This window comes from Quercus lobata, chromosome 2 (genome assembly GCF_001633185.2).
Source record: "Quercus lobata isolate SW786 chromosome 2, ValleyOak3.0 Primary Assembly, whole genome shotgun sequence".
Lineage (NCBI taxonomy): Eukaryota > Viridiplantae > Streptophyta > Magnoliopsida > Fagales > Fagaceae > Quercus > Quercus lobata.
In genome coordinates, this window is record NC_044905.1 from 43,352,503 (window position 1) to 43,375,935 (window position 23,433).

Below are 23,433 nucleotides of genomic sequence, written 5' to 3' on the forward strand. Positions count from 1 at the left end.
TCTTTAGTTATTTTTAAGGCAAAAACTTGTTCTTAATTGGATTTCTCAAAACCTTTTCAAAACTAATTTTGTTTTTGAGTTGTGATTACCTATAAACTATTGAAATCTTCTATTTACCTTGATATCTCATTGAATCTTATTGTGTAGGCACTAAAGGGCCGGTTAAATATCAATCAAGTTTGTGTTCCATAGCAAGGTGAGTCTCTCTTCATAGCTTTTCTTTGATTTGGTTCTCTTATAACAAGGGTGGGTTATAGAACCTTAACTAAGTTAACCTCAGGTGGGTAAAGTGTCCAATTTCAAACTACATGTAAGCAACTTAAATTTCAGTCAAACCACAGTTGGCCAAAATAAATAAAGGTAATACAATGTTACTCAACATCAATAGGCTCTATTTTACTTGGGTCTGGAGAAAAAAAAATATTATTATTAAACTACAGCTCCAGAAACTTCACCGCTCCACATAATGGCAATGATCTTTGTAGAATAAACTTTTTCTACCAAGAAGTAGGGATGGCAAATATAACCCGACCCACTGGTACCTGATCCAACCCAACCCTAATAGGTCGGGTTTTACCTAACCCGTTAAATAATAGGGTCGAGTTTGGATTATAAAAATCAAACTCAAAACGGGTTCAAGTTGGGTCTGGGTTTTATGCATACCTGGCCCGAACCCGACCTTTATACACATAATATTTAAAAAAGTTTAAAACATAGTAGTATAAATACTCTCTTTTCCTTTCAGATTTCATTTTCTAAACACTAAACCTAACCCTCATCTCTCGGCCACCCCACCCTTCTCTCTCTCTCTCTCTCTCTCTCTCTCTCTCTCTCTCTCTGGCGGCCACCCTCCCTTGCCCTCAGACGCTCCCCTCACGATCACGGCCTCACTCAACTTCACGGCCCCACGGCCTCGTTTCGCCTCACACTCCCCTTACGACGTCACTCCGCCTCACCGCCCCTTACCTCTCTCACTCTCACTCTCTTTTTCTCTCATCCGCCCCTCACCCAATCACCTCACTCTCATTCACCCACCGACCCACCCTCACCCTCACTCTTATCACGGTGGTTGTTGTTTTTCATGGAGGAGCACGGATCTTGTGGTGGTTGAAGTTTGTCACAAAGGAGCACGGGATTGTTAGATCAGAGCATAGGATTGTTAGATCAAAGAGAGATTAGATGATCGGAGGACGGGATTGTATTTTTTCTTTATAATTTGTGTTTTTTTTTTTTTTTTATGAGTGAAAAATTTGTATTAACAAAGAAAAGCCAAAAAAACAAGCTGATTTGTGTTTCTATTTATGTTTAGGTTTGTGATTTGTGTTTTTTTCTTTTTTGAGTGAAAAGTCTGTATTAACAAAGAAGATAAAAAATAAATAAATAAAAAAAAGCTGATTTGTGTGTTATGTTTGGGTTTGTGATTTGTGTTTCTGAATCTGTGGTTGTGATTTTTGGATGTAAAATTGATTTTTTTATTATTTTTTTATTTAATGATTGCGTTGTATTGGGCCACAAATTTTGATTAGGCTCAGAAACTATTGGACGGGGCCCATGGAGCGCAACGGGGCGGGTTTGGAGTTTTAAAAAAGCCCGTTTATTAAACGGCACCGGGTTTGGGTAATAGGTAAAGACCCGCGGGTCGGGTTCAGGCATAAAAAAAACCCAGCTTAAACCTAACCCGTTGCCATTCCTACCAAGAAGAAAGTCGTCAAGCAAGTTGGATGGCTGGAAACAGCTACTTCATCATTGCTACATAGAAGGCTCTTCCTACAAGTTGATAACAAACCCTCTATCACTTAATCATATGTACATGAATTTTCTTTCAATTTGATGGGTTTGTTGTTATGAGAGTCAACAACCAAGGAACGTGAAATGTGCCTATTGGAACTTCACCATTGTTATCTGAAACTGCTAGGCTTGCTCCAGACGCATATAGAGGAACCTTGTTTCCTTCAAGGTTCACCAACACTGTCCGGTAGCTCTTTCTTGGCTGATAGTATTTTCTCAACAGCAAAATATATATGTGCAAATAGACAAGCCGAATTGGACAGCAAATTGCATGCACATATAGTTATAGAATTCCATACAATTATATAACCAATTATTTTTCATGTTCTGGTTGAAGCCATTTATGATCTGCAAAATTCTATTTTCATATTGTTCATGTTTTCTATCAATTCAAATGTTTTAATGCAAAAATGTGGTGGTCAAAATCAGAAATTATACATGAACGGTTGCAACTGGAATCTCTGAATACATAAGATTGATAGGCGAGGAGCTGACATGAATGCCAAAAAATGTAGCTCGTTTGTAAACAGTCATCCTAACTGTAGAATTTACCGTCAGCATCTTGGTTGGGACTCCTGTTGAGTCCGATCCTTCCCAAAATAAAAGTTATGTACAGTTATGCTCTGGAAGAAAAGAAGAAAAAATCTCCATAAGCCAGATAAGAAATGATTCCAAATAAAGAAGTGTTGGACCATATAACTATAATGATATCCATATAATGAATAAAAATTAATCCAAAGACAGATAATTGTTATTTCAGAACAAAAGACATTGAACTAGAGACAAAAGCTGTTGCTTCATTTTTTTTTTTTTGGGGTATATATAAGTAATTGTTTGGCCCTAACGAGAGGGACAAGGGGAGATTCGAGCTGTAACTTCAATTGTCAAATCTAGATAATGAAAATCACCCATTCATTTTAAGGAAATTCAGAGCATTAAACAAGACATTGTTTGCTAATAATCCAAGTTTCTACTCTTTTCCAACAAAATAAAATAAAATAAATAAAATAAAAAATCCCAATCATCTGATGGTGCATTGACAACCAAAAATGTACTAATTCAGATCCAACAAGAAGCCCAAAACCAAAGCTCACTGTTAATGAGTTGATAAATGGGATTTTTGGAAATATTGTAATCACACTAACTTCGAGAAATTATAAGGTCTTCATGGTAGACAAGTGATGTACTCCACCATTCTAGTAAAAGACTTCCACTTATTTAAAATTGTGGAGTTTTAAATAAAAACTAAATACTAACTCAGTAATTTTAAATAGGTAGGAGTCTTTTATTGGAATAATGGATAAATGACGTGGTTCACAATGATGATTGTATAATTTCTCCTAAACTAAGCAATATTATAAGAAAACCTTTCTTCTTCTTCTTCTTCTTTTTTTTTTTTTTTTTCCTTTTTTTTTTTTTTGAACCAAGGGGTTTCATCTTCAAAACCAAATGACCATCCCATTCTCATTAATCTCAATATATTATCATATCATGCCCCTATTTTTTAGGCACATCACTTCAAGTGAACTTACTTTAGTATAATGATTATTCTTTATTATTAAAATATTGAAAGAAACATAGCTAGTTAAAATTGAAGAAATCATCAAATTTTTTACCTTGACAGAAGCGCAAGGTTTATAAGGACAACTAGCAGGAGTAGCCTAAAGGATGAGACAAAAGACAGTGAAAATGACAACAAACCCAAACACTGCAATCAAAAGCTGACACCTTTTCAACAGGAAGAGGTACCCTTTCCGACTATACATCATCTCTCCATGGCCATAATAATAATCTCTTTCCACTTTAATCACATCACACTCAAGGCTAGGGGACCACCCCTTGTCGTTGTTATTCTACTTCCGGTGAGATGGACTCTCTAAGGGAGTGGTGGTCGTAGGAAGGGTGAGAGGGACTCTCCATGGGACTATATGGTGGGTTGCATGTCACTTGTCGCCATCATGAGAATCGTACGATGGACTCTGTACGTAGTATACGGGGTGTTTTGGTGACCGTGGCAACAATAGGTCTAGGCTTGTTACGGGTTTTTTTTCAAAATAACACCAATTTTCAAACAATTTTGTTAGTTAACATCATTTCTAAACTATTTAAAAAACTAGCATCTTAAGCATTTGAGACTCGAGTTCACTGTAGCAACTCGAGTATCACAGACTCAATTTCTATGAAATTCACGTTGAACTCGAGTTTGTGAGACTCAAGTTCCACAAAAGATAACCCAAAACAAGCAAAAAACAAAGAAACCCATGAAGATCTGTTGAGGTCTAAAAGGGATCATAGTGAGGGAGGCCCAAAAGAGTGAGCCAGGCCCAAAAGGAAAAAAAACAAGCTAAGTCCAAAGAAGCAGGTGCAAGGGGACCACGAAAGAATAAAAAGGCCCAGGAGGCTTGAAGCCCAAATGAAGAAACATCAAGAAGGAAAAGAAACTCACGGCAAGAGGCTAAGTAGCCAAGATCCTCAGCAATCATCAAGGGGCGCGGATCCTTCCAGGCGCATAGTCAAAGAAGATTAAGACAGTTCGAAAGAAAAGGACGGGAAAAGAAAATAAGAAACAGAGCAAAGAAACACAAGCGCCAAAAGACCCAGCGACATCTCATGACACAAGCAGGAAGCATCTCGGGGAACCAAAACAGAGAAATACGAAAAAGAGAATGGCATCAGGCGACTTTCAATTTGGCAGAATGGGATTCTGCCCAAATGGGAAAAAATGGCAAACAGGGAATTGACAAATGGTGAGACCGAGAAGGTAACCAACCAGGGACTTTCAAAGGAATCAAAGCTGAAAGAAGAAAAGAAAGAGAAAAACAGGAAATAAAACTTGCCGAGCGAAAGGCATAAAACAGGCTCTGTTCACAAGAAAGCAAAACAGGGGAACCAATGGTTCCCCTGGAAGGCCAGAACTTCATTATAAAAGGAAGGGGTAGGTTACGAAGACAAGGCAGCGAAAAAGAGAGAAAAAGAAGAGATTTTCTAGAGAAAAGAACTATCAGTAAAGTTGTGGTGAAGAGAAAGAAAATACTAAGGGAAAAATGAATATTGCTTCCCGGTATCCTGTAAAAGCCATTATTGCACATATTCGGATTCAAAAAGAATCAAACTTTGCAAGTTTTGAAGGTTGAAATAGCCATTCAAGACTGTAATTTTTGAGCTTGATTGAACCTTGTATCACGTCCTAGTGAGCTTTCTGTAACTAAACAAAGAACATATTAATGAAATATGTCTCAGTAATTCCAGGATCCCTTTAACATTATTTTGTACCTCTTTGTTGATCCTGTTTTTCTTTTCCGAATTTATCTTGTTGTTTTGACATGCCTCTCCATACGAATATCCTTACTTGTCATTGTACTTGTATTGTAGCACTACAAGAAAAATGCCTATTAGCGATCAAGAATTTTTGACGAATCTAAAAAACCCTCTCAAAAAATCTTATTTCTGATGGCAAAATAAAGCCCTTGCAAATACTTAGTAAAATGTGAAATATTTGTAACCAACAAAAAAAGCTGTCGCAATTATTTGTTATAGCCGTCACAAATACTAATATTTTGGAGCGAAAATTTCCCTCCATATTATTTGCAAGGGACAATTAAAAATCTCTCGCAAAAAGTGTATTATTTGTAACGGTTAAAAAAAAGCCGTCACTAATACTAAATTATTTGCGTGGGCTATGATTGACCTTCACAAATAATCATTAAAATGTCAAAAATTTTGGAGGGAAATGTTCCCACCAAATTATTTCCGTGGGACAAATAAAAATTCCTTGCAAAAAGATTATTTTTTGTGTGGCTTAAAAATATACCTTTACTAACACTAAATTATTTGCAAGGGCCACGATTGACCTTCGCAAAAAATCATTAAAATATTAATTTCTTTTTGGAGATAAAAGTTATTCTAAAATTCAAAGAAAAATAAAAAAGAAACTTATAAACATATAGCACTTTGTATTCTTTAGATGAACCTTTTGTTTACAGTCTAAATATATATATATATATATATAAAATAAATAAATAAATAAATAAACATTTTATATACATCTTATATAAGAAAAGTCTGTCCTAATTTTCTAAACAATTGTACCCATAAAAAAAATGATAGCACTTTCAACTTCAAAATGGTAGCCTAAAATTCAAGAATTTCAGCCTTTTGTACTCTCTTTTTCCCTCTCTCTCTCAAAAGTGAAAAAAAATTTCTTCCAATTAAAATAATGCATAAAAGATGAGTTTATAGATCAAATGGTAAATTACATCCGATTGGTATGAAAATTGGCATGTATGTTAAGAACATATAGAACATGTAATCCAATGGTTGGATTTTCAAAATATGAATTCAATAATAAGTTATTGGGTGATGTATCATTTTTTAGAGTTACGTCACGTGTAACTTGAACCCAAACTCTATATTTCTTAATTCGATGTGAATTTTGACAAATCTACCGTTAGATTACATTATCTTCATATATTTTTCATGATTATAAAATTTCAAGGTGATCAAATATTAATTGCCATGCCATCAATCATATGTTTAAATTCAAGCTTTTATAGTTTAAAAGAATGCATAAAAGATGAGTTTATAGATCAAATGGTAAATTACGTCCGATTGGCATGAAAATTTTCATGCATGTTAAGAACATATAGAGCATGAAATCCAATAGTTGGATTTTCAAAATATGAATTCAATAATAACTTATTGGGTGGTGTAACATTTTTTAGAATTACGTCAGATGTAACTTGAACCCAACCTTATATTTTTTAATTCGATGTGAATTTTGACAAATCTACCATGAGATTACATTATCTTCATACATTTTTCATGCTTATAAAATTTTAAGGTAATCAAAGATTAATAGTCATGTCATCAATCAATTGTCTAGATTCAAGTTTTAGTAGTTTTAAATAATGCATAAAAGATGAGTTTATAAATCAAATGGTAAATTACATCCAATTGACATGAAAATTGACATGTATGTTAAGACCATATAGAACATGTAATCCAACAGTTAGATTTTCAAATTATGAATTCAATAATAAGTTTTTGGGTGGTGTAACATTTTTTTAGAGTTACGTTAGGTGTAACTCGAACCCAACCCTATATTTCTTAATTCAATATGAATTTTAACAAATCTATCGTCAGATTACATTATCTTTATATATTTTTCATGCTTACAAAATTTCAAGGTGATTAAAAATTAATAGTTATGTCATCAATCAATTGTCTAGATTCCAGTTTTAGTAGTTTAAAATAATGTATAAAATATGAGTTTATAGATCAAATGATAAATTACACCTGATTGGCATGAAAATTGGCATGCATGTTAAGAACATATAGAACATGTAATCCAACGATTAAATTTCCAAAATATGAATTCAATAATAAGTTATTGGGTGGTGTAACATTTTTTGAGTTACATCAGGTGTAACTTAAACCTAACCCTATATTTCTTAATTCGATATGAATTTTGACAAATCTACAGTTAGATTACGTTATCTTTTTATATTTTTCATGCTTATAAAATTTCAATGTTATCAAAGATTAATAGCAACATCATCAATCAATTGTCTAAATTCAAAATTTTGTAGTTTAAAATAATGCATAAAAGATGAGTTTAAATATCAAATGGTAAATTACATCCGATTGGCAATGAAATTGGCATACATGTTAAGAACATATATAGAACACGTAATTCAACGGTTAGATTTTTAAAATATGAATTCAATAATAAGTTACTGGGTGGTGTAACATTTTTTAGAGTTACATCAGGTTTAACTTAAACCCAACCCTATATTTTTTAATTCGATGTGAATTCTGACCATCCAATTGTTCTCAAATTTTACCAATACTAATATGTCACCATACTCTTTAATCCTAATGATCAAGATTGGAATATGAATTTCATCAAGTCCAGTAGTATCAGGATCATCTATTAAGTTTGATCGGATTTGACTAACTTTGACTACGCATTTCTCTAAATCCAACCGTTTAATTGTGACCATAATTTACCAGAATGAATCTTTCATTACACTCTTCACATCCAACAGTTAGATTTCAAATCTAAGAGTGGCACGTGATGGACATGTGTTGTGTACCTATATGGCTATATATATTCTCTCAATCTGACCATCCAATTGGTGTTAAATTTTACCAACATCAATATGTCACCATACTCTTCAATCCTAATGATCAAGATTTGAATATGAATTTCACCAAGTCCAATGGTATCGGGACCATCTATTAAGTTTGATCAAGTTTGACCAACTTTGACTAAATTTTGACCACGCATTTCTTAAAATCCAATCGTTTGATTGTGACCATAATTTACTAGAATTAACCTTTCATTACACTCTTCAAATCTAACGGTTAGATTTCAAATCTAAGTATGGCGCATGATAGACATGTGCTGTGTGTACTTGTATGGTTATGTGTTACTCAATCTGACTATCCAATTGGTCTCAAATTTCACCAACACCAGTATATCACCATACTTTTCAATCCTATTTCAAGATTTGAATATGAATTTCACCAAGTCCAGTGGTCTCGGGATCATCTATTAAGTTTGATCGAGTTTGACCAACTTTGACCACGCCTTTCTCTAAATCCAACCGTTTGATTGCTATTTATCTAAGAATATGAGTTATATTTTGGGAAGAACACAAAGAACATAAACATGTTCTTCCAAAAAATTAATAATAATGAAAGGAATAAAAAATTAATTTAATTATCTTATTTTATTTTTTAAAATCTTAGAAATTGATTTTTTTTTTTAATTTTTATGTGATTTATTATTTATTTAAATGTTGACGGGAAATTTTTACTAGGCTATAGTGATATTTTTATAACCCATTGCAATAGTTATTAGACAACATTTTTTTATCCTAAAAGTTAAATTTTCCCAATATTTTTTTTTATCCTTCACACAAAATTTCTCACGCATAAACTTTTTTTTCCCAAAATTTTCATTCAAAGCTCTTGCTCCTTTGACTTGTACATTGCCATGGCCTTTAGATCCTTCAACTTGTACTCCCTAAAATTCATTATTTTATTACTTAAGCTTTATTATTATTATTATTATTATTAAAGAAAACTCTAATTATATAGCCTTAAAAAAAAAAAAAAAAAAAAAAAAAAAAAAAAAAAAAAACTCTATAGGACAAGCTCTCCCCCAGTTTTTTTTTCTTCCCACAAAAATTTTCCCCCAATTTTTCATTTCCCACTTTTTTTTTTTTTTTTTTTTTTTTTTTTTTTTTTTCTTCTTTTGTTCATTCAGCATGTTTCTTTTCCTTCTTTCTTTTCATTTCCCACTTCTCTCTCTCCTCACACCTCTTCTCTCCCCTCACGCTGCCACCCCTAGCCACCGATCTGCTCTCTCTCCCATCACGCCGGAGTCACAATCCCCAGCCACCACCGACTTGTAAAGCCCCTCACAACCCAATCAATTTCAGGTTGTTCAAGTAAGTTGTAAAACAGCGTTGTCATCTTCATGAAACATAACCTAATACATTTCATTTCAACTTTTATTTATTCTCATCATCATTATCAACTATCAATTACCGTAGATTTATTATGTTGTTCTTTTATTATTATTTTTTTCTTATTCTTATCAATGCCATAACATACAGAGTTTAACAATATTATCTTTTTTTTGTTTGATGTTTTGAGTGCGCACATGTTGTTTGTCAAACAACATTGGAAGCCATCATTCCTTTACAAGAAATAGTTTTTCAGGTTTAAAATCGAACAGGTTTTTATTGCTATGGGTATTTACTGCAAATCTGTAGCATCAATTGCTTTCATTTCTCTTCTTCTTCTTCCTTTTTTTGTTAATTTAATTTATATATATATTCTCTCAAATGTACTTATCAAAAAAAAAAAAAAAATCTCAAATGAGGAGAAGTTCCAAAATTTCAAGCTGATTCTAGCATTGCAATAGTTTTTGGTGGTTTAGTTTTGCAATAGTTTTCATTTCTGCATATAGCATAATTTCTCTTGTAAGTGGCAATGAATGGGAGCTTTTTAGAAACAAATGTATGGGGGAGCCACCTCGTCCATTGCTTAATATGACATAGTATTTTGGGTCAACTTTAAAAAAATAAAAAATCATAGGTCTACATATGTGGTTCTATAAAAAAAGGAGGTGACTTCTGCAAAAAAGGTTGCAGAAGTGCAAAATCATCACTTGTAATTTATTAATGGTTAAGTAATTACCTTTATTTTAGATTAGCTAGAACCCAATGCTTTTCTAGGTGGAATATTATGGAAGTCCAGTTAGGTTGAAGAGCATAGCTCAAATCAGTACTCCCGATGCAAGTTCTCTCTTGGTTTAGCCGTATGACAAATCCAGATATTCTATAAACTAAAGGACATAAAATGGTTGTTGAGGAAGATCGAAAAATTCTCCATGTAATTTTATATGATAAATACATGTATACTAGTAAGTAAGAACTAAGACTAAATTTTCTCTGATTCTTGTAAATTAATATGCTAGTGAATTTTCCATAAATTTTTGACAACCAAAGGTGATCTAATTATCCAATTATTTTGAGTTATAGAGCATTGACATCTTGCATTGCAGGACTGGCCCATGAAATCTTTCATATGATCTCTCTTTGACAATCTATTTACTTTTTGATATGTTATGTTTGCCAGCTTAAAGGCTATAGAGAAGGCCATAGGGGCTCTGATCTTGGTATGACTCCAAACAACAATGGAAAAGTGATAAGATTGACTCTCCCTCAACTTACATCAGAAAGGAGGAAGGTATAGTCTGTTGGCTTTGATCCCTTTGCATGTAATTCTATGTCTTTTGATGCCATAGGCCCATAAGTCTATTTTCTATATCCAATTAATATGAAATCTCAGTTGAAATATTACTTTTACCTCTTTGTTCTTTTGATTTTTCCTAGATGTTGGTGCTATACTGCAGTCAATTCATTCTATCTTGTGTTGCTCCTTGGAGCTCAATATCCTTATTGTCTCACCTACATGACATTTTTGCATCTAACATATAATGTTCTCTCTGCATGTACATTAACTTCAGGTACCATGCTTTGAAATGAGTTAGATGATTGAATTATATTTAGACTTTCTGTACTTTGTCATGAGTCATGACTTGAGCTTTATGTTAATTGTTTGGAATTAATCACATGAGGCTTGCTCTACTGTTCTGCTTCAAAGGTTTAGTTCTTCTAAAACTTTTCTCGGTTTAGCACTTGTTTTGTGATATGTTTATGTATACTTAATAATTATTTTATAATGAATTTACATGCAAAAAATGCTTTATATTCTTGAAAATAGTGGTGGTTAGTAGTAATTGATGAAAGAAATTCTATTTTCTGTAATTTGATATAAATTAAAAAAAAAAAAATATATATATATATATAGACACACATTTCTTTTTGAAGATGTACACTATGCAGTGAAGTTCCTTAAAGCATGCTTACAAAGAACTTCCACTTTTTTTTTTCTTTTCTCTTCTTTTTATTAATTTATTTTATTTTAATCATTGCAGGAATTCTTAAAAATAGTAGCTAAACTGGCTGAAGAAGGGAAGGTACAATGGCATTATCTCTGGACAATTTAAAACAAATACCTGCCGCTGTTTTTAGTAAATTCATTAGTATTAAAATTGGGCTTAGGTGGATATGCGGAGCGTTGTCAGAACAAATCAGATCTCATGAAATGGCTTTAATTCATGTTTATATTGTTCCCCTTCTTCTGCCTTCTCCTCCTGTCTTCACTTGCCTGAAAATTTTTTTTTTTTTTTTTTTTGGGATAAGTAATGAAAAATATGTTAAAAATGCAAAAAGAGTGTCACCTAGGTGACACTATTTTTTGGGGTTGAGAAGTCAGACATAATTGGCCTGTAACATTTTTTTTGGGTTAGTAACTTTCTTGAAACACATGGGAATTCATCCAATGTCTGTATTTGACATGGCACTGTACACTTTACCAAAGTGCACATATTCTAAAAATGTATATGTTTATTAATCTTTGGTTATAGACCAATATGTAGGCTATGTTAAAGTCACTAAATTTGTCCTCTTGAATACCCTCTTCCCCTAAACTGTTTATAGGTGGCATTGAGGAACATAAGAAGAGATGCTTTAAAAGCTTGCCAAAAACTTGAGAAGGTTTGAATCCCTTAATCCCCTGCCCTACTTTTTTCACTCTCCAATAATTGCTTTTTTGAGTCCAACCCCCACTCTCTTCTTTAAAAGTCCTTTGCTTTGCTTTGCTTTTCATGCAGGAGAAAAAGCTCTCTGAAGACATTGCGAAGGACTTGTCAAGCATCTCTTGTGCATCACTTGATTCTTAAACAGCCTGTTAGCTGCGGTGAGTCAAGGCTCGATTCACCAAACCTCTTATTAGGCCCGGAATCCTTGGGCCTGAGTGTCACAAAAAAAAGGCACTCTCACAAGATCAAACAGAGAAACCCCAAACATGAAGACAATAAACAGAGAAAAATCAAACCCAAAAACCCATGAAGACAAAAAACAGAGAGATCAAACCAAGGAGATCTTTCTAATGAAACCCAAACCACAAAGACAGAAACAACAAACTAGAGAGATCAAACCCAGGTGGTGGCAGCGGTGATTGAAATCAAGCTCTCGGGGTCTTTGGGTGGGTTTCTTCATTCTTGTTGTTGATTTTCTCTCTGGGACTTGATCTATCACTCTAGGTCTCTCTGGGTCTTGATCTATCACCAAAGTTCTCCATCTGAGCTTCCCATGCTGTGTTTCAAGTTTTGATATCTGGGATTTCTTTTGTGGAACTCAAGTCCATAAGACTTGATTTCCATGTGAATTTTCATAGAAACCGAGTCTGTGATACTTGATTTGCTACAGTAAACTCGAGTCTCACAGACTCGAGATGTTAGTTTCCTAAATAATTTGGAAATGATACTAACTAACAAAATTGTTTGAAAATTGGTGTTATTTTGAAAAAAAAAAAAAAAAACAAAATCCCTTGTTACGTTGGAATCCAACTTTGCGTGCATCATCATTTTTTGTATTTGAATTGGGTGGGTGATTACCGAGTGTAATAAAAAGAGTAAGAGAATGAAAATGGTAAGTAAGGTATAAATTAAGTATGTGGGTCTAGATTGGACAATAAGTGTCGATAGCCACCCAGCCCAGTGGTGTTTCCATGACTGTGAGGATGAGAGTGAGTGACTTTTGTCTTTGAGTGGTGACGACGTGGTGTGAATTATTATGTATGGGTGGGAGGGCTACTTTGTCTTGGCTTGGGTTGTATATACCAAAGCCATGTTGCGCTCTAGCTTTCTGGTGTGTAAAATGTGAGTCGTCGTGACTATCATTTTCTCTCAAGGACTGGTGGAGTAACAGGTTCACAGGTAACACGAGTTAAGTTCTTGTCTTTATTACACTCTTAGCTCTTAGGTGCATAGTTTTGAAATCTAGAACATTCAAAAAACTAGAAAAGGGAGAGGTTCAAGGTTTTAGAGATTGAACCAAGATTCAATTGAGGTTAGACCGTGATGACGTCATAATGAATTAATAATTTAACTAAAATATAAATAAATGAAATAATTTTTTTTTTTTTTAAAGAACAATCTTGATTAAATATATAAATATAGTTGATTATAAAAATAATAAAGCATAAAAAACATTGAAAATTATAGGTGATTATTTAAGTATAAAACTATGAAATATGAATATATTTGAAGGATTTTAATTATAATTATTTCAAATATTACCCTTTTGAGATGGATAATAAAAATAAATGATATAATAAAATACTCCCTCCGTCCCACTTTGTTTGTCCTGTATTCCATTTTGAGATGTCCCAAAATATTGTCATGTTTCTAAAAATAAAAGTTATTAGTTTACTAATATTCCTATTATACCCCTAAGTCTCATTAAGAATAACTTTTTTTTAAAAAAGTTGATAAATTTATTTAATGATAGTTTTGTAAACTTATACATTTTTATAAGACAGACAAGACAATAAATGATGTTTCCTTAAAATATTTGACTTTTCAAACAGGACAAACAAAGTGGGACGGAGGGAGTATTATTAATATTGATTATAAAATAAATATATAGTAATGAAAGTTTAAATTATTCTTATGGCATTCTTTTAAATAAATAAATAAAAAAAGAGTTTGCCACAAGGGATATAAATAACTAGCTATGGCGTAGTGGTTAGGGTGTTAATTAAAAATTACTCCACTGAACCTTGATTCTAGACGTGGTGCAAGCAAATGGTTTATTCTTTATGAATTAAAAAGTAAGCTATGTCCGTGGTTGAACCGTGACTGGTTCTGTTGAACCATTTGGTCTAACCGCGGTTCAAGAGGTTCACTAATTATTTGACAATTGCGATTCTAGGTGCTTAAAAACCCAAATTTCAATTTGATTCTCAGTTAACCCGGTCAGACCACCCAGTCCAATCCAAGTTTTAAAACCATGCTTAGGTGACAAATGTCTAATTTCATTTCAACACAATTTTTTTTCTTTTTTACTTAAATGCATATTACTCTCTCTTTTTCTTTTCTTTTTTAATCTTTGCATTTCACATATCATTCATTCGTGAGAAGAAATTTGGTAATTTATCCCCAAAAAAAAAAAAAAAAAAAATTGTTTGGTTCAAGTTAAAAAAGAAAATGATGCATAAATTGTGAAAGGTTGGGATCTTATTTTGAACCTTTGGTCGGGTTGGGTTTTTTTGCTTATAGTTTTCTTAATCCATCTTACCAAACATGACCCACTATGTACATAAGTGCATAATCCATGATCCCAACCTGACACAATCCATGTGGATTGAGTTGGGAATTTATCAACCTAGCAAGGTGTTAGGAGCTTTAGTTTGTGATGATGATTGCATTAGGAATGATGGTGTTTGGGTAGCATTGGGCCAACCAGATGGCTTTGTGTCTCCTCAATAAATTAATATTTCCTCATACTAGATTCGTTATGCTCCTTAGTGCTCTTTAAGGGGGACATGCTTGGTCCCCCAACATAAGTTGGATCGATGAGCAATAGATAAGGGCAGCATGTGGAGGCACCTTGCTCCACATGATGCCCAAGGCCACGGTATAAGAGGTCCATGGTGGGCAGAGTTGGTTTTCATGATGGGTGGCAACAAGTGGTGTCGACCTTATATGGTGTTGCATGGCATTGGTGGCTTAGTGACTAATTGCTTGTGTGTGGGCTAGGTGGCTTGTGTGCAAGGCTGGGCTGGGTTGGGCTGGGCTGCCATGATGATGTGCAATTAGATGCTATGTGCAAGGCATGGGCTGGTGGGTGCTAGCCTAGTGCGTGGACAGATGCTAGTGGGCTAATGGGCAGTTACCTTATATGTGTGTTGCATGTGGGCAGGCTGTGTAGCTGATAAGGGAGGGCTTAGGCATGGACCAAACCTCCCAAAACGTGGATAGACATGTTGTATGGGCTACTAGATGATGGGCAAAAGCCCCATGATCTGTTGAGACATGGGCTGTGACATGTGCTGATGTGTAGTGGTAGATACAAGTAGTAACCAAGCAATTCTTGATGTTCCTGATGTTCTGGTCTACTGTGTAGGGGCTGGAAATGTGGGAAGAGAACCAGGAAAGTAGCAGTTGATGATGTCTTAAGTCAAACACAAGTGGTAGATGGTCCAAGGTTCAGGCAGTTACTTGGCAGTAAATTCTATGTATTTCTCCAGGCTTGTAAGGGTTTCCTTTGTACTTGAGATTGAGTACTAAAGGTCAAGGTGGCTTCCTGTAAACATAGTGTGTGTTGTGTGAGTGTGTGTTCGTAATAATATGTTCTAATTGTTTTTGCAGTGTGTGTGTGTGGTGTTGGCAGAGACTTAGGGCTATTACAGGCAAAGAATTTGAGAAAAAAATTGACCCTATGATACAAGGTTAGGTTGGGTTGCAAAACACCTTCCAACCCAACCTATGCACACCTCTAATGATGCATTCCACACCCAAAAAAAATGTTGTTTTGCAAGTTATTTTTCAATACTATATTTTTTCCACCCATATAATTTGATAGAGATTTTAGCCCTTAAAATAAAGAATTTCATGGTTTTAATAGTTAGACCCCAATTATTGTTGATTTTCATCTATTTGTAGGCAATTGGCTAAATTCAATTGCAATTTGATTAAAATATGGTCATGTGATTGGATTAATTTTTGTACCCTATTCAAGACCAAAAATTCTCTTAATTTTTTTTGTTTGTTGGTGAATATTGGGTTTGAGTCAAGTGAGATGTCACTAAATTAAAGAAATCACTCATTCTGCATTTTAGTTGTGATAAAAAAATAATAAATAAATGAAAAAAAGTATAATTTTCTATGAAAAAAGCATAAAATTCTATTAAGAACTGTAATATGATTTTCATAAGAAATTAAGTATTTTGGATAATTTTTATGCTAATAATTGACGCTATTGATTGCATGTTAATTTAAATTGAGGATTTATCTGAATTCCCTTTATTTTTTTATCCAATCATACTTGTAACTTATTTGCTTGTCAAAATTTATTGTGAGTTATTAATTTTTTTTCAAAGTCAATGTCACAATTCTTTAGGTGCACTATAGTAGAATTTATTGGTATGATATGTATCTCAATTGCTAAAATATTTTAGTGACCTCATACAGTGAGTAATGTCATCATTACCTATTCTTATTTAATGATTGTGACACCCATTCTTATTCACGACATTTCCTAAAACCTGAACCCATATTTGAACCCCACTTTCTCCTTTCCCAACAATAATCATCAGAGAAAACAATCATGGGCAAGCCCCCCTTGGGAGGCAAAAAATAAAAATAAAAAACCAGAGAGAATCTTTTTTTTTTTTTTTTGGATAAACAGAGGATTTATTTATCAACTAAATAAATCATTTTGAGTTGTAGATTGTGTGAGATCATTTTCTTATGTTTGGCCCACATAAGCTTGCTTCTCTGTGTGTAGCTTTTATTGGGGACCTAATCAATATGTCATTAGCTTGTGAAGATGAGAGAATTTTAACCAGGATAATTTGTGCATTTTTGTGGGCAATATAAAGAGTTGAACCACCAGTGCCGTCCACGTTGATGTTTGTTACGTTGTACTGACCACAAGCATAAATTGATTGGATTAAAGTCCGAGTTGTCTAGTTCAGGAGATGTTAAATCGATTGCCTACTGAAAATTATCAGCAATAGCTCCAAAATAGGACAAATTCAATTTGGCAGGGGAAAATTAATATACTTTTTAGTAATTTCATTTCAATACGTAAAAACTTAAAAACGCCACTTCAAACAAGTTATTTTACTGTCTTTTCGACCTATTTTACTATTATTAATCATAGAAATCCACCTTAAACTATTTTGCAGTTTACACTACGAAATTATAACATCACTAACTTTATTATAACAAATTTACAAAAGAATACCCATCAAAGCTTTGCAGATTGTTTATCAAAAATTTAAAAACCTAGATTAATTTTAACCTAGGCAAATTGCTTTCACGTGGTTGAATTTATTAGATGCCACCTTCCTCTTAAAGCCTCCCTCCTCTAATATGAAACCTTGTTCCTTTTAATTATTTAGTCTATGAAGATCGCAGGCCTTAAAAAAAAAGGAAGAGAAAATTAAATAGCCAAACTCAAAATCTACTGATAAGTAGTTATTGATTCTAATCTAAATCCATAACTTAAAATACCTTTTTTTGCCCATATTGAGATTTGTTGGAACATAGCATATTCCTCAACAACATTAAATGAACTAGCTCAGAACAAACACCTTCATTGCACTTTCATCAGTCTACTACCAACAAACCAAACCAATAGCAGCCGTAAGTCCGGCCTTTGTGTCATCATCGCCAGCAAAATTTAATGTAGACCTTAAATAATTAAAAGGAAACTAAATTTGAAATAAAATCTGAATCAGCAGTGGCACAATACTGAGATCTGATACAGAATAACTTGACTAATTCTAGAAAAATTAAGAGTTTATAACTATATGTAACCGTATTAATAGACTTCCAAACTGAAAAGGAGTGATACAACTTGGTTTGGTATCCCTCAAACTAATGAACTTGGTACAAAAGCCTCTTTTCTTTCTAGGATTTATTTGCTTCAATCCAATTACCATATCCGCAACTAGTCATATTACAATAAGGAGGTGCTTCGCAGGAAAATTTGTAATAAGCAATATCAATGGTTAACAAGTAAAGATATAAAAACAGCTCAGGGAGCCAAACCAACATATTTTTGCAATTGCATCATTCTACTGCACACAGTAGAACACAGATTCTTTAAAAGAACCAAGTAAGACAATGATAAAAGAGAAACAAAGGATACATTAAATTTAACCTAGATATCATAGAACAGAACAGGAAAAAAATGAACGAAAAGCGTAAAAAATTAACACCCTTTACTTCAAAAATTAGAATTACTTATTAGATTGCTATCCGCTTGCTTGCTTACTTAGATGGGACTCAGAATATGGGTGGTGATATAACAGGATGGTCGGCAAGGCAAAGATGCCATTACGACGAACGAGACCTATCACAGAAATCATCACAGTCCCCCCTCAATTTCATCTTCTATTCCTATGAATTCACAAATGCATATAAGAAATTACAGTAACTGAAATGGTTGCAAGTTGCAACCATTAAGAACTCAAACAGGCAATCAAAGCTTTTTAGACCATATTGACATCAACCAAACAAAATGAAGACAGAGCGGCATGCAAATAACAAATAAACAACTATACACCGAACAACATTGTTAAAACAAGGGGTATGCAAGGATTAGGCCTCATAGAGAAGATTAGTTTGTCAACATAAAGTTCAGCCATATGCTTGTCTAAATAAATAATTAATAATCATTGGCCAATCAACAAAATTTATTCAAACATTACAATAAATAGTTAAGCAATAACATAAACCACAATTGCAGACCAAGGTAATTTTCATATATATTTTCATTTGGTGTCAGACATCCAAGGAAGGATAAAAGCAGCACAAGCTCTCAAGCTCGGCAAAAGGCAAAAGCTCTTAGGCGGCCCTGTGAATGTTTTGAGAAACAAGCCTTGAATTTATCATCACTGACCACCATTAAAAGTTAAAACCATCCATTTAAGCTCATAGCCCTCATGGCATACATTAGTAAACCATTTTAGAAAATTTTTTTATAAAAAGTTTCCTACCTAAAGTGTATACGGTAAACACAATTAATATTATCAATCTTAAAAAAAAGGTTAAGCTAAACTATATATCAAGAAAGAGACATAAATGGGTCATCAGATAGGAGCGAAAGACTATGCAATAATGTGTTAATCACAGATTATCATCTGAAATACGAATCACATGACCCATACATAAGATTCATGAACAAAAAATCAACCAATCAAAAACAAAAAACAAAAAAAACGAAAGCCTCAGAAGGAAGGCAGTAGGTAAATGTAATCACAAACTGTCATACGTTGCGCAAATACCATGTGTTCTCATCATAGGCAGTTTGAACTTTGAAAGCACAAAAGTTAAAATAAATAATTTATTTTATAAACATGTTTAATTCATTGCAAACCCACTCAAAAATCAAAAAGCAAAGATTGATCCACAGAGAGTGATTCAGACATCTGCTTGACTTTAAAAATATATATATATATATATATATATATATATATCTAATCATTGGCCATTTTGAACACTAATTTAGTTATAAAAAGGGTAGTGGGGGCGGAGGGGCTCAGAATATGGGTGGTGATATATCAGGATGGTCGGCAAGGCCTACTGGGCCAATTACGACGAACGAGACCTTAAATCACAAATCGTCACAGTCCCCTGAGTACGCATAAAGCTAGACACAGACAGACAGATAACAGAAACGATGGATCATAAAAATAAAATATAAAGCGAGAGAGAAAAATAACAAAAGAGGATATGAGAGATGCTCACAGAGACGGCTGTGGCTTTTGAGGTTTGAGCTTCCTCTATTGCTTGCTTCTACTTAAAAAGAAGCGTGTGTGTGGCCAAGTTCTAGGGTTTGCGCTGATGCTAGCTAGGGTTTTATTTCGGATCTGCTACAATGCGCTTAGAAACGGTGCGTTTTACGATCCAAATCTAGCACGCCGCCTATTCAGTTGCGTTATCTCTTATTATTTATTAAGCTAAAATGCAAAACGTACTCTCTAAGTTTCTTTAGATTTCATTTCAGTTTTCTAACTTTTAAGTTTATTCACTTAAGGCTTTTTCATCAATTTTTATTGTATATTGTGGTTTATTTTTCAATTTTTTAAATTTTTCTTCAAATTTTTTTAAATTAAAAAAGTTTAATTAATGATTTAAAAATATTTTTCAAATTTGTTTTTTCAAAAAATTTTAACAAAGGCTATTAGAAAGGTCTTAATTGAATAAATCTGAAACTTAGAGGACTGAAATAAACAAAAGCAAAGTTAGAGGACTAAAATAAAATCTGAAAAATGTTAGAAGGTTAGTTTTACATTTTAATATATGATGATTTGGGCTAGGGTGTGTGGTGGTGGGTATTCAAAAATCAATGAGAAAATTGTCTTTTTTTTTTTTTTTTTTTTTTTTTCATACATTTTGCCTCTGGACTTATCAAAATGCACAATTCAAAAGTTACAACTTTATAACACTTAACTCTTTATCGTTTGTTTTGGGATTAGGTCTAACATAATTTAGTATTGAAAGACCATTTTACCCTTCCCTTCAAAACAGCCAGTAAAAGGTAAATTGGTACTTCGATTCTACATATTGTTAGACTTAACATCAAAACAAACGACATAAGGTTAAGTGTTACAAAGTTATAATTTCAGGAGTCGATCATGCATTTCAATAGTTTAAAGAGTAAGTGTAAAATGAGGTATAATTTATGATAAAAAAGTGAAATTACCCCTAAATATATATATATATATATATATATATATATATATATATATTTTAAGGGGGAAAACATTGAAACTTCTTTTATTCAGAAAAGCCTAATAAGTTGGCTTGAAATACATTGTGTTGTTATGGTGGAACATCCTCCATCCATACTAAAAAATCTGGTATGCCAACAACATATCTAGCCAGACTATGAGCTAAAGCATTACATTCCCTCTTTGTGTGAGAGTAAAGTAATTTATCAAAACAGTGAGACAAACTTTTTGCATCCTCAATCAGCAAACCCATTGGTACTAGTAGCCTCTCTTCCTCCATTAAACCTTTGGTAACATTCAAAGAATCTCCCTCCAATACAGCCCTCTTCACTCTTATCTCCAAGGCAAAAGCAAGAGCCTACCCCACAGCTGTGGCTTCAATATCATCACTACATAGTTCTTGATGTACTGATTTAGAACATGACACTATCACTAAGCCTCTATGGTCTCTAATGACAACGCCAATCCCAGATTTTTTTCTCATGAGGGAACACCGCACCGTCAAAGTTGATCTTGAAGAACTCTGAAGGTGGCGGTTTCCAATGCTTTCTGGGGTGCTGATTTTGTTGCACTGGTATATCTAAAATCACCTGCCTGGCATGGTAGTCAGCTAGCCAAACTTTTGAGATGTGAGCTATCTGGTGCAATGAGTCTGCGGGTTGATTGAGGCGCACCCGGTTCCGCTGGTTCCAGATTTGCCAGACCATTACAGCAAAGAGCTCAAGATGATGGTTGTTTCGAATCAACCAAGATAAGAGCTCTTTGAAATCCACGAACTGGACTGCACCTTGGACACTCCAAAGCTGTAAATCAGACCACACCGAATCCAACTTCGGGCAAGACCACAAGGCATGCAAGGCATTCTTCGATGAGGCATGGCACCTGACACAATAAGGGTCTGTTGATATAGTGCATCGAAACAAAGCACTCTTTGTAGGCATAGCTTCACAGCAAGCACGCCACACCAGTGTTTTCACCTTCGGTGGAGCGTGCATGGACCAGACAGCTTTCCACACTTGAGTATGATCATTTGTAGTCCCCTGTGGCTCATCATTCAGTTCCTCTTCCATCTTTAGGAAACTATATCCAGTCTTGCAACTATACTTCCCATCATTTGAGTGTGGCCAAAATAAAACATCCTCTTTTGCTTCACGGCTTAAGGGGATTGTCTTAATCAGCTCTGCCTCCTCAGTGTTGAATAGACCATCAATCATTTCTAAATTCCATTGCCTCCTCCTTGGGTCTATAAGGACATCCACTGTTGAGCTCTCAAGCTCTACCAATGGGTAGGATGACACATAAGGGGAATGCTTCCTTGGCAGCCAATGATCCTGCCAAATTCTTATTCTTTTTCCCATCACCCACTCTCCACCTAGCCCCCCTTTGAATAACGTCCCTCCCTATAAGTATACTCCTCCAAGCGTAAGAGCCCATTCTTGAATCCTTGGCCTCCATGATGGTTGTATTTGGGAAAAACCGAGCCTTGAACACTTTATAGAAAAGGGAGTTTCGATTATGCAGAAGGCGTCATGCTTGTTTTGCTAGTAGTGAATCATTGAACTTGGCTAAATCTTTAAAGCCCATGCCACCCACTCCTTTGGACTTTGTCAAATCATCCATTTAACCCAATGGATTTTCCTTCGATCACCTCTTTGCCCCCACCAAAATCTTTTAAATCAAAGCCTCAATCTCATTACATAAACCCAATGGAAGTTTGAAACATCATTGTATATGTGGGAATGGCTTGTATGACAGATTTAATTAACACCACCTCTTTGCCCCCACCAAAATCTTTTAATCAAAGCCTCAATCTCATTACATAAACCCAATGGAAGTTTGAAACATCCCATTGTATATGTGGGAATGGCTTGTATGACAGATTTAATTAACACATTTTTTCTTGCTTGTGAAAGTAGCTTCCCTTCCCAACCTTGGAGCTTTCGCCACACGCTCTCCTTAATTTAGTTGAAACTCGCTTTTTTCCCTTTCCCCACAAATGATGGTAGACCTAGGTATTTCTCATATTGCATGATTTCTAGTACACCCTAAGCTTCTTTAATTTGGACCTTTATACTCCTTTCAGTTGCTTTGCTGAAGAAAAGAGCCGTCTTGCTCCTATTTTTTTTTTTTTTTTTTGGCCTGAAGCATCTTCATAACCCTTCAAAATATCCAACACTTTGCCACACTCCTCCAAAGTTGCCCTGCAAAAAAAGAGACTATCATCTGCAAAAAGTAAATGTGTTAGTTTTGGGCCTCTTCAACATAGGGAGAAACCATTGATGTCCCCATTCCTTTCTACTTTTTTGATCAACCCATTCAACCCTTCAGTACAAAGCAAAAATAGGAAAGGGGAAATGGGGTCGCCTTGCCTTATACCCCTTGTTGGATGAATCATAACACAAGATTCTCCATGCACCAACACTACATAAGTAACAGTTTTTACACACAACATAATCAGATTTATCCAACCATCTTTAAATCCCATCCTCCTCATAATTCCCTCCAAGAAAGGCCACTCCACTCTATCGTAAGCCTTACTCATATCAAGTTTTACTGCCATATAGTCATGAGATCCAGATTTAAATCTTTGCAAGCATTGAAGAGTTTCATATGCCACCATTATATTATCAGAAATAAGTCTATCTTTTGTAAAGGCTGATTGGTGTTTAGTAATGATAGAGGGTAAAACTTTTTTTAAACGGTTGGTTAAAACTTTAGAAAAAATTTTATACAACACGTTACACAAGCTAATAG

General features: G+C 34.1%; 1 protein-coding gene, 2 long non-coding RNA genes, 6 other non-coding genes and 1 pseudogene across 9 annotated transcripts; 1 reads left to right on the forward strand and 9 right to left on the reverse strand.

Annotated features, from left to right (window-relative positions):
• Window positions 1–1,822: 1,822 nt before the first annotated feature.
• On the reverse strand, window positions 1,823–3,833 carry LOC115964875 (annotated as a pseudogene).
• A 6,629-nt stretch (window positions 3,834–10,462) lies between these two features.
• On the forward strand, window positions 10,463–12,082 carry LOC115978264. Its single transcript, XR_004088674.1, has 4 exons — window positions 10,463–10,551; window positions 11,303–11,344; window positions 11,868–11,924; window positions 12,041–12,082. It is a non-coding gene; the product is annotated as an uncharacterized LOC115978264 (long non-coding RNA).
• A 5,432-nt stretch (window positions 12,083–17,514) lies between these two features.
• Window positions 17,515–17,614, reverse strand: LOC115978479. Its single transcript, XR_004088755.1, has one exon. It is a non-coding gene; the product is annotated as a small nucleolar RNA snoR113 (small nucleolar RNA).
• A 24-nt stretch (window positions 17,615–17,638) lies between these two features.
• On the reverse strand, window positions 17,639–19,795 carry LOC115975671. The gene is made up of 2 exons (XR_004088169.1): window positions 19,694–19,795; window positions 17,639–18,343 (listed from the first exon to the last, which is right to left on the reverse strand). It is a non-coding gene; the product is annotated as an uncharacterized LOC115975671 (long non-coding RNA).
• On the reverse strand, window positions 18,226–18,320 carry LOC115978448. Its single transcript, XR_004088732.1, has one exon. It is a non-coding gene; the product is annotated as a small nucleolar RNA Z43 (small nucleolar RNA).
• LOC115978495 lies at window positions 18,724–18,846 on the reverse strand. The gene has a single exon (XR_004088766.1). It is a non-coding gene; the product is annotated as a small nucleolar RNA SNORD14 (small nucleolar RNA).
• LOC115978444 lies at window positions 19,028–19,111 on the reverse strand. Its single transcript, XR_004088729.1, has one exon. It is a non-coding gene; the product is annotated as a small nucleolar RNA snR60/Z15/Z230/Z193/J17 (small nucleolar RNA).
• On the reverse strand, window positions 19,170–19,251 carry LOC115978469. Its single transcript, XR_004088745.1, has one exon. It is a non-coding gene; the product is annotated as a small nucleolar RNA U83 (small nucleolar RNA).
• LOC115978449 lies at window positions 19,481–19,578 on the reverse strand. The gene has a single exon (XR_004088733.1). It is a non-coding gene; the product is annotated as a small nucleolar RNA Z43 (small nucleolar RNA).
• Window positions 19,796–21,128: 1,333 nt separating the features above from the next.
• LOC115964884 lies at window positions 21,129–22,037 on the reverse strand. The gene has a single exon (XM_031084117.1). It carries the CDS (start codon window positions 22,035–22,037, stop codon window positions 21,129–21,131), a length of 909 nt encoding a protein of 302 aa, XP_030939977.1.
• Between the last annotated feature and the right edge of the window lie 1,396 nt (window positions 22,038–23,433).